Source organism: Eurypyga helias, unplaced genomic scaffold (assembly GCF_000690775.1).
Source record: "Eurypyga helias isolate BGI_N326 unplaced genomic scaffold, ASM69077v1 scaffold50444, whole genome shotgun sequence".
Lineage (NCBI taxonomy): Eukaryota > Metazoa > Chordata > Aves > Eurypygiformes > Eurypygidae > Eurypyga > Eurypyga helias.
The window spans coordinates 1-10,969 of NW_010246502.1; the positions used below are offsets into that span (position 1 = coordinate 1).

The 10,969-nt window shown below is 38.0% G+C and overlaps 1 protein-coding gene across 1 annotated transcript in view; it reads right to left on the minus strand.

Annotated features, from left to right (window-relative positions):
- Positions 1-349: 349 nt before the first annotated feature.
- The window catches only part of LOC104508696 (chromosome unknown open reading frame, human C11orf70), a gene marked incomplete at its 5' end in the record, with an annotated part of 20,119 nt that continues 9,499 nt past the window's right edge, over positions 350-10,969 (minus strand). The window contains 3 exons of the mRNA XM_010150408.1: positions 350-481; positions 4,660-4,726; positions 10,332-10,504. Coding sequence (XP_010148710.1) covers positions 350-481; positions 4,660-4,726; positions 10,332-10,504 — 372 coding nt within the window. The remainder of the gene's footprint in view (positions 482-4,659; positions 4,727-10,331; positions 10,505-10,969) is intronic.

Consider the following 10,969-nt stretch of genomic DNA (forward strand, 5'->3'; position numbering starts at 1 on the left):
GAGCGGGGCTGGGGACCGTGGAGGGTGGGAGGTCGGTCGGCACTTTTTCCCGAGGCTCTCCCTGCATTTATGCGTCGTGGATCTGCGGAGACATCCACAGAAATACCTTTTATTAGATAAAACGGGTGAGGGAGGGAAGGGGGAACACAGCTGCCAGGGAAGGGGCTTCAAGAAGTACGCCTTTCAGAGTCAGAAACACTACACACGGCTTGCACCAACCACATCGACGCGACAGAGCGTGTAACCACGGATCACATCCTTCCTCCCAAGAAAACTAGGAAACTTCTACCTGAATTCGTGCAGAGGCGGCCGCCTCCAGTATAAAGCTGGAGGACTGCCAGGGTTGTAACTAGTCAGTGAATAAGCTTCCGCCGAAGCAGTGGTACAGGACATGCACGTGTCGCTTGCAGGGGTCCACGACCAAGTAGGCAAAGGTCTGTTCGTGGGTGATGCTTGAGGGGTAACGTAGGCCATCACCATCCTGAGAGACAGGGGAAACAAACAAAGCCAGTATTAGGAACAACGCAGATACCTCAGAGAGCTCTTGAAATGTGTAATTTTGTTCCAGTTGTAACAGTTTATTTCCCGGCAAAAGAGAACACATACACCAGTTTATTTAAGCAGCGTTACGTCCCCATGACGAGTCTGACACTCCAAAACGCACACCAGTCTGCATAGTTCCGATAACCTTGAGGTAAACGCAATATTAATATGAAACGTGAAGTTAAACATGTAAGCGTGTTTAGAGCTTACACAATCAGAGCCCAAAATACAGGTGGTTACAAAATATACAAAATACATATATATTTCATATAAAATATATACAGAAATACAAGGGTCCGATCGTGTTTCCGTTGCAACAGAAACGTATTTACGGTCCCCATTGTAATACATAAAGCTGTTCTGTCAGCGGGTCTTTTTCACTTAACATTTGCTAATGCATCATCTCTTCAGTTTCAAATATTTGCATTTAAGGAAAAACCCTCATCACATCTCTCCTTAACAACTTTGAACTGTTACTGAAAACATTTTGTGTGCCAATCCTTCGAAAGTGTTCCAAGGGAATCTAGGCACCTAGGTCCAAAATCCTCATTCTGAAAAAAGCCACGTTCAGCTCACAACCAGCACTACAAGAACCGGGCCCTTCAATTTAACATCCTACGTCTGCCCATGTCAATAAAAGCTTCATGATGGACAGGGCAGCACAGCTTGACACGTGTGTCAAATCCAGCAGGGATCCAGAAACTAAATGCAGGGATTCCTGAAGGGTTGCTTTCTTTTTTAATGTGTTCAGAACATTGAAAAGATCAACACGTATGTAGCCAATACCTCCTCTCATTTAAAACACGTAACAGTTTCTTCCTGCTCCCCAACACCTTTACACAATAGCTGAAGAGATGTAGGTTGTTCCCCTTTTAGTTGCCTAAGGGAAATTCATTCCTACGTTGCATATATTGCCCGTTTTCTCCAGGAACATTTTTAACTCCCAGACTATTCAAGATGAGAGGCACATCTCACACAGTCGAAGCTGTCTTCCTTTGCATAAAATAATCCACCTTTTTTTTGGACCAAGGAAACATGAAAACTGTAACCTCGCAGTAGTTAAGGTCTGGGTTCCACTTTCTGCTCCAAGGACCATTTGTGAATTTTATCCAGTAGCTGTTACTGTCACCCCATTTTCTCCTGTTACTTCAAAGAGGAAGAATCCCCTACTATGTGGTCTGGTGTCTTCCTTTGAGGGATTATTCAAGACTATAAATCTTAAATGAAGACAAGCACCACCATAAAAGCACTGTTTAAGACAGGTAGAGATTTGATAATGTTTATTCACAGCACTTCCCGATGGTAGTCAAATGCTGCAAACTAAAAATAGCATTCTGTGTTTAAGCAACACAGCATACAAGCTCTGTAGCTCCAATTTTAAGATGCCTAGTTCTCTTCAGGTGTGTTTTTGGGATACATGTGTAGCATACTGGATTCTCAATTGCAGTAGGGAGAGCAAGCTCTTACAAGCTTTTATAGGACTCAGCATCACAATGCCTGTGGGTTTTGATCCAAAAATAACCTAACATCATGCACAAAACAAAAAAAAAAGAAAGCATAAGACCATCACACATCAAGATGTGATTGCTAGTTAAACTTTATTCCCATTACTACTGAAGATCCCATTCCTGCAGTCAGTTAACCTGTCAGTTAAGGTTTTGATTTTAAAGCACATCAAAACTTTTTTCAGCAACTCTGAAATGTAAAAGAGTTAAGTTCTGGTGATGAGGCATTTCAAGAAAGTCCAGAATACACCAAACCTGGTATCAGGAAAACCATAGATATAATCTAATTAAATGAAAAGGGTTCTTATATTTATTTTAACTATTATAAGAGGTTGTCAAACCTCTAAAGTACTTGAGCATAAAGGCTCTGGGACTTACACACACTCCGTTTTTTAGAGGGTGCATATATGTGAATTAAGAATCATACCAATTCCATCTGCAGTGTGGACTTTGGTTCAGACACGCAGGGGGTGTAATGATTGATTTACTGATGTTAGAATAGCATCATGTTATTTTTTCTTTGTAGGAACACAGATAATGAGCTGATGATTTAGCAGTACATGTGCATACCATAATGCATGGCATAATACATCAGTAAATATACAGCTGAACATCTCTTAAAACTGCATCATTTAATCAACAATTAAAAAAAAATACTTTCTGAATAAACTACATATTACACTGATTTCTGACACTGCCATAGTCCAGGTTCAGGTAAAGGAAGTTTTGAAATCCCAGTCAGCGTCCTAATCCCTCAGCTGTAATAACATTTTGTTATAAGCAAGCACCAAAGCTATTGAGGGTGTTTGGAGTTCAACAGAGTACTTGGTCACAAGATTTAAAATTGTTCCTCTTGTCATGCCCAGGTCTATCGTGTTTTGATGCTAAACAGATCTACAGATATTCATAACTACACCTTAATACCTTGAAATCTTTACATCTCCAGTAGCATGCTTTTTCAGAGATCGTTTCCAAAACAAGGGCTTCTTAGCCACAGCTTAAAACCCAAATAAACAGGAAGTGGTGGTGTCAGGATGGTGTTACATAAAGTTCTTAATTCCTGATTCCGTTTGTAGTTGTGCAAATATACAAGTATATTTATTTGTCCATTTATTAATCCAGTGTGCAAAAATGTGTGTTCTTCTAACGTCTCAGCTGCTCTTCAAGTCACTTTTACCAGAACAGCTTTTATTTTTATTTATATCAGGCTAAGAGGGTATGTCCGTTTCTTTCAGATACAAACCAAGAAAGCGTCTTAAAAACTGTCAGGTCAACATTAAAATTGTAACAACACACTCTACAGCAATTCACCAAATGAACTCAGAAGCTAAATCTACTGCAGCAATGTCGTTATGTCCTTGAGAGAAACTTTTCATCACAAGCACCAGCCATTTTTGCTCCAGTAGGTGCCCCTCCTGTAATTTCCAAGTAGAGTTTAAAGAGTTTTGATCCACATAGCCATCAAACAGTCCAGACATACCCATTTAAGCCTTCCTCTGTTCTGAGAGAATATTCTTCAGGATGTTCTTTAATGGAAACCGGAATTTCAGAATTCTCCTTCACCTCACAAATTTTCAGAATGTGCAGTAGAGCCCTATTTTCCCCCAAGGCTACAGGTAGGATAGCATGCTCTGTAGCTGCACTGGATATCCTTTGTCCATCCACTCTTTTGCGTTCAAAACGTTGCTGAAGTTTGCGGGTGGGGGGTGTGCTTGTGTTGTTTGTTTGTTGGGGGTTTGTATGTGTGTGTTTTTTAACAGTGGTGGTATTTAACGTATGGCAAAGACAGTTAGGGGAGCTCTTGAATATCATGCATCTACCCGAACACAGAAATCTGCAACGCTCACATCAATACATTTCATTCAGCGATGGGGAGGAAACAGTAGTAATAGAAGAGTATCGAGTTATCGGGGTTTTGCTTTTTTATTGTATTTTTAGTACAATCTGCAGCCTAGTAGAAATTTTTATACACCCATGAAATGCTTATTTTTAAAAACCTTTCAAAAGCCCTTTCTGAACCACACATAGTACTTAAAGGATGATGACCCACAGATGAACAACTGGGCTATTTAGAAGACTTAGAGGGAAGACGGGGCAGTCTAAAATGACATCGCATTTTTCTTCTGAAAGTGGGTACATTATCTGACATTTAATTATTCTGGTTACTTAAGAAGAATTTGGGGTAGTTCATCCTACTGTAACAATTTAATGACTTGAGTCTAGCAACATTTCTAAAAACAAACCTATACAAAGTCAAGAGTGGATTCTTAATCCTTACTGCTGTCTCAAGCAGATCTAAAACCAGAATTACCCAGATGTAAAGATAAGGTTTTTTTCATAAACCAGTTTCTGGATAACTATTATGACTTCAAGTGTGATCCAGTAAACCTATTTTTAGTGAGCTACCAAATAAAACTTTAGTTGGTGGTTATTGAGGAAGCGTTAGTAAAAAGCTAGCGCAGAACGAGATCAGGGAAAGGGTTAATGAATAAAAAATGACAGCAACTATGGAAAAACATTATGCTGTCTTTGTGGAAATGTCAGTTCATTATTTTCATGTTATGCATGTTACTTGCAGTAAAATCCTGTACTAAAGATTATTAATACTTACATAAGCAGACACTCTGAAGACTGTAGAAATAATACCTATTTCTTTTGTTTCAGGATCCTTTTGAACACTGAAATACAGGGCAATAATACATACTTAATATGTACAGTAACCACTGATTATTAGAATCCTTCATTTAATAAACACATTTTCAACATATGCATGATGTTCTCACTCAAATTTGATCAAGTTCAAAGTAACAGTTAAAATTCAAGTCATGTCACATTGACCATGAAAAGCTATCTTAGCCATTGTTGGACAACGTGGTGGCTATGACATTTTACTGAAAACTACTGAATGTATTAGATAGAATGTATTAGAATGTATTAGACCTCTGAGTTGGTTTCACTGTTTTCAGCTATTAAAACAGCAATATTACCCAGGCCTAGATGACTCCAATATAAATTTGGCATTTTGATTGCTATGAAAAGTTATTCAGCTAAACATTTTGTAATAATCTTTCCACATACTCTTTGAGAACAAAACCTGCAAAGTGAACTTCATCTCGATGCAGACTACAAAAAGTAACAGCAGTATTGGTGAAGAAATGCAGACTCTAGCTTATTTTTAATTTATATATACATAATGATAGTTTAGGTTCATTTTTCCTCCTTTGGAATGTTGTATATATAGACAGCTATGTAACTTAGGATGGTATTAGGTCTGAATTTTTATATTTCTAGACTGTGTTCGTTGCAAAGGCTGCCTTTGCTTCCATCACAATTACTAGTAACACTAAGATATTGCTGAAAAGCATCCAGGCATCTCCACATTCTAAATTTAAGTGTTTTTAAACATGTCATTTTTCCTCAGGTTTGCTATAAGTGATGCTTATATTTCTCAAATTCGATCATGTTACTTCTATTCATTTATCTAATTTCAGAGATTCCTATTTATATTAACTCTCTGTGGAGCAACTGAGCCTTAAAATAATCCATACTTATACAGTTCCAAGAAATGGGTAGCTCAAAACCTGCCTTGCCACAAGCAGGTTCAGTTCCCAGGAAAGGTCCCGGTACAGCCGAGTTGCTAGAGGATGCGTGTTAAACACGGCCCAGTTATACACCACACCAGTTCCAAGCTGTCTGTGACAGCAGTCTCTATCACCACTGCTTTCACAAATCTTCTTGTTATAAGAACAAACCCCAAATCAACCAACATCATCGTTGTTGATTCAATCTCTCCAACTGATAAAAAAAACCTGACTCGCCAATTAACTGATTTCATCTGTAATGAGAGTTGTGAACGAATTCAGTCTATGCTGTGAAGTTGATCTTTCCTGTGGTGAGTCAGTAACGAGGCTTTCTCAGAATTTTTGATTGGAACTCACAAGTTTATATACTCAACAGTGGATTAAGACAGCATTGCTGAAGTGGTACTGGCCCCAGTTGTCTGCCTTACCACCCCCCTAGAGATTACTGCCTTCCCAGCAGGGACAGCTCAGCTGGCTCGTGACTCAGCTTCTCAGCACTGCAGTTTACAGACCAGCATATTAAGATAAACTGGAATGGATGTCAGTTTATGCTAACAGACCCGGCTGTGAGCTGCAGCCGTTCCGAAACTCTTTGTCCCTGCTGAAAGACTGACAACTTTCAGAACAAGACATAGAGGGTTAGTGGGACCAGCACTTTCTACCATATATCAACACCGACAAACCCCACAGTTGTATTTAAGGTGCTCTGGCTTCACATTCTTGTGTCTGAAAACAGTGACTTTCAATTTCTGGTTTCTTAATTTTTCTGTTATATATATATCTAGGATACCAAAGTAAGGGGTGACAGAGAATAAGGCTTCCTATTTATTCCACTGCCTTAAGAAATTTTCCCCTTGTGGTTATCTTCCTGTAAGTAATTTTTCAGACCGAGTGTTTGTTTCTAGTATGTCGGTTAATTTTTAAGGCAAAAAAATGTATCTGCCAAAATCAGATGGGATTCTTCCCTTGCTGACTTGAAAGAAACCAGGAGGTTGCCTTTGAAAAGCTCGTTTGCTCTAGTTCTTTTTTTCCTTTTCCTAAAATGTTTTAGAAAAAAGTGCCTTGTCTTCTTGAAGAGGATAGTATTTCCTTAAAAATAGTCTTAATACTCCCTTTGTTCTTTCAAATGGTTAACTTCTAAACTATTCATTGAATATGGTAGTTCCTTCGTGACTTCAGTGTGCACCTATTCTCTTTTCATTCTCTTTTTATGAAGAGCAAACTTCCTCATCACCTCTCAACTCACTTTGGGTGCTACTAATGTTCTAACCTTACTGGCAATATTCTATTGGGCTTTCCATTAAAAGAACAACATTAAAAGAACAACTCAATGCCTTCACATGAAGTCATTAACTCTGGGGGAAAGGGCATGGAGATGGCACAGAATGAAGAGGAGGACAAGAGTACAAAACAGGTACAGCAGGTGTCACCATGGAGAGACACTGTCAGAAAAATCAGGGGTTAAGTAGAGAAAACAAGATTTATCAACACAGCTTCATAGGTTATATTTTAACTAATATGTTTTTGTCAGGTGAATGTATTCGTTAACTAAACCAATACCATACTAAAAATACTGTAACAAGGATTTTTGAATTATTTAGGTTACACAGGATGCCAACGCTAAAAATATGGATGGATTCAACTGGTCACAGACTAATTACTGCTGGATTAGTAACAAACAACAAGTTGTGCATGAATTCATTAGGAAGTAATTATTACTCTTTTTACAAAGGAGAAAATGTCTGCCATTTAATAGTTGTATTTGGAATTCCCTAGCTGTGCTTGTAAAATATCTAGGGCAGTTAATTTCAAAAGATTATTGCATTCTCTCGTAATAAAGCAACACACATGGAAAAGCTTTAATAAAATGAAATCTCAAACCTTTTGGCACTATTTTGAGCACTAGTGCCTTGGAGTCAGACCTCAGGAAAGGCTAGAGGAAAGGCTGTAAGAAAGAGAAGTGGGAAAAAGCACGTAATAGGTTTGCCACTCCTGGCACTAGAGACTTTTGTGGAACTCTTCATGCCAAGACTCTTTTCCATAAGAAAAACTGTTACAGGACCAAACAGTGGTGGTTTATACGTCTATAAGCGGATCATGATTGGACTAGGTTTATCTGTGGGGGCTTGTTTTTCAATGCACATCAGCTAGCAGCTAATAATTATTGTACTATCCATTTGTTTTTCACCAAGCTTTCTGAGCCCTCAAGACATATAAATTAAAGCTTAAGAAGAGTACAGTTTACAGATTTTTTTAACACCACAAGAAGTTTTTAATATTATTTTACAAGTATCCAATGTGACTGCAATCCAAAATGAAAAGAAACCAGATGGAGGATAGCAGCCTAGAAAGGACGAATTTAAAGAACAGTTGGTTTTCAATAGGAATTTGAAGGTGAACTGCTTGGTAAACAGAATTTAAGAGACCACTACTGGTATTAGCAATTGCTTACTGCAAATAAGAGGCCAAAAGGAAGTACATTTCATTTGCTTTATTTTCTGGTGTAATTTGTGCAAAAATGAAGTAACACAGGGCATAGCATGGACCAGAAATTAGAACTTAAGTCAAGACAGGGGCATGAGTGTCCCTCTTCAGAGCTGCACTGCTTATCATTTCACTGTCTTTTTCTCTCTTAAGAAGGTGGTAACAAAACAGCAACATCATTTAGGACAAACTGGGGGAAGGGGAAAATGAGACAAAAGCAGGAGACAATCGTAATTGTGAAGGGGGAGAGAAGGCCTGAAAAATCAAGGTCAAAAGCTTTTCTCATGGGCTCAACAGAAAACTTAATATCAAAGGATCAAAGAATAAGAGATTTAGTTAAATTATGAGTTTTGTTTTCAACTGCTAGTCAGTGTCAACACCAGCTCCCCTGTCAGTGAGAAACCTGCAGACGTTTACAGGCACGGAAGTGGAGACACACATGGTAGGTAACTACTGAAGACAGTTATGTCACCTGAACTGAGTAGATGTAATTCAAAACTTTGGACAACAGAAAGCATGCTGTCAACTAAAAAACTAAAAATAATCCAAATACCCAAACACCAAAACACAGAGGAATGGACCTTGAAAGACTTTCTTCTGATACTGTATAACGGAAAGAGGTAGCACTCAAGATTAAAGTCCCAATAGGGAACAGGTTGAGTTTATAGAGAAAGGAAGGTATAGAGAAAGGTATAGAGAAACCTTGAAGAGGGATTTTTTTTTTAACATCCTTATCGGATTTTACAACAGGAAAAGGAAAGAGAAGGGGAAAAGCTTTAAGGCGATATGAAGGTTGTAAAAAAAAAAAAAGAAGGGAGGTCGATTAGAACAAAACTTGAACCTGTTTAGGAGAAAAAAACTCAAGAGCAAAGGGAAGCAGGAAAGTGAAGGAACTGATTGGATTTGGTTTCGTCTTAGGTCAGTTAAACACCACACAAACAGAAACAGCTGTAGTCCATGAAGAGTCAACTCAGGCCAAGGATTTGAGTAACAAACAGCTTGTTTCAAATGCAGAGTGAACGATTTAAAGGGGAGGCTAGAGCTGAAGCACCATGGATCCTTTTAGAACCCACTTGATTTCCATCTGTGCGTGGTATAAAAATATCAAAACTAAATCACACCAATAAGAAAGCTTAACTGACTAATCACAATATTCAAATTAATAAATGCAGCAATCCAAGTTCGTTATTTCTAATAAATTTTCTTGGAATATTGATAGCACTCACTGTCTCTGTTTCAGCAGTTTCTCTAGAAGTATCAACAGTTCTATGGCTACTTAAATTATTTTTGATGACCCTGGGAAACAGCATATGACTGAATCAACTTGCACCCTGAAAAGTACTGATCCCTAGAAAATCTGAAAGCTGCTTAGAAGTTACTATAAGCTTCTTTGGTTAAGTATTACAAAAACTTAAAAAAAAAAAATCCCAGCCAAATATTTTAAGTATTTTGGTTTGCTACATCAAGTTCTGCACAAGTGCTACAGAAGTAAAGAAATATTCAGGTGATTAAGAATCACTGGCTCCAATCCTTTTACTGTATCTTTGATCTCACATACACATTTTACTCAAGTTTATCCAAAGACATTTTAAGAACAGGCTTAAAATAGTGATGGGTTTAATTGAAAGTGGGGAGGTTTAGATTAGATATCAGGAAGAAATTCTTCATGTAGAGGGTGGTGAGGCACTGGAACAGGTTGCCCAGAGAAACTGTGGATGCCCCATCCCTGGAAGTGTTCAAGGCCAGGCTGGATGAGGCTTTGAGCAACCTGGTCTAGGGGAAGGTGTCCCTGCCCATGGCAGGGGGGTTGGAACTAGATGATCTTTAAGGTCCATTCCAACCCAAATGATTCTATGATATCAATGACAGTGGACACATACTCTGGTTCCAGTGCCATGCCATGTTTTCAGTAGATGACTACAGAAACAAAAACCTTTCAAATGGGAGTGAATGATAAAAGATCAATGTAAATATATGTAATATAAAAAAAGTTTTTATGTGGGACAGATGCCATTAAAATTGCATATATTTTGCCACTGAACTACTACCATTGTTACATGGTATTTTGATAACTGAACACAAATAAGCTTTCAGATAGCTTGAATAAGAACCCCATTTTTGAAGCTGTAATGCACAGTATATTTACATGAAGTGATACAAAGTATGTGTGCACAACACATACATATACCAGAAAACATGTAAACCAGAAAACACTTACCTCACCAAGTCTTTATATAAAGCTTTTGTAGTTTCTAAGTATGGGCCAAGTACATCTTCGAACTGGCAAAGAGTTCCTCCAATGCAAAGATGCTTAAAAAGACAGAATAGAAATTCCTTGCGATCCAACTGACTGAATATGTTATAATGGTCTGAATCTTCCAGAAGCAAGACCTTGTGGGACAAGAAAATAACAGACTTCAAATGGACAAAAATTACTTATTTGAGATTAAGTTTATAAATAATGCAACTACTTTGCTGTACGTCACACAGAATTTATAATCATATAAAATACATGAACTAGGGATGGAAAGAAATAATAATTTTCTCTAAATCCTTCTTCCAGTGATGCAATTATGTTCAAAATTTATATAGGTACAATATAAAACAGAATCACTCTTAGATTTGTGTCCAAAAGACATAATGGAAGGTTTTCCAAGAGTCTTGTTTTTCACTGGTTAATTGCCCATCATACTAATGAAACAATCAATATTCTGAAAATAATCATAGAACCTTAGAATGGTTTGGGTTGGAAGGGACCTTAAAGATCATCTAGTTTCAACACCCCTGCCATGGGCAGGGACACCTTCTATCTATATTTGGTATGTTGACCACTGCCAATTAGTTTCTCTTTGGTAA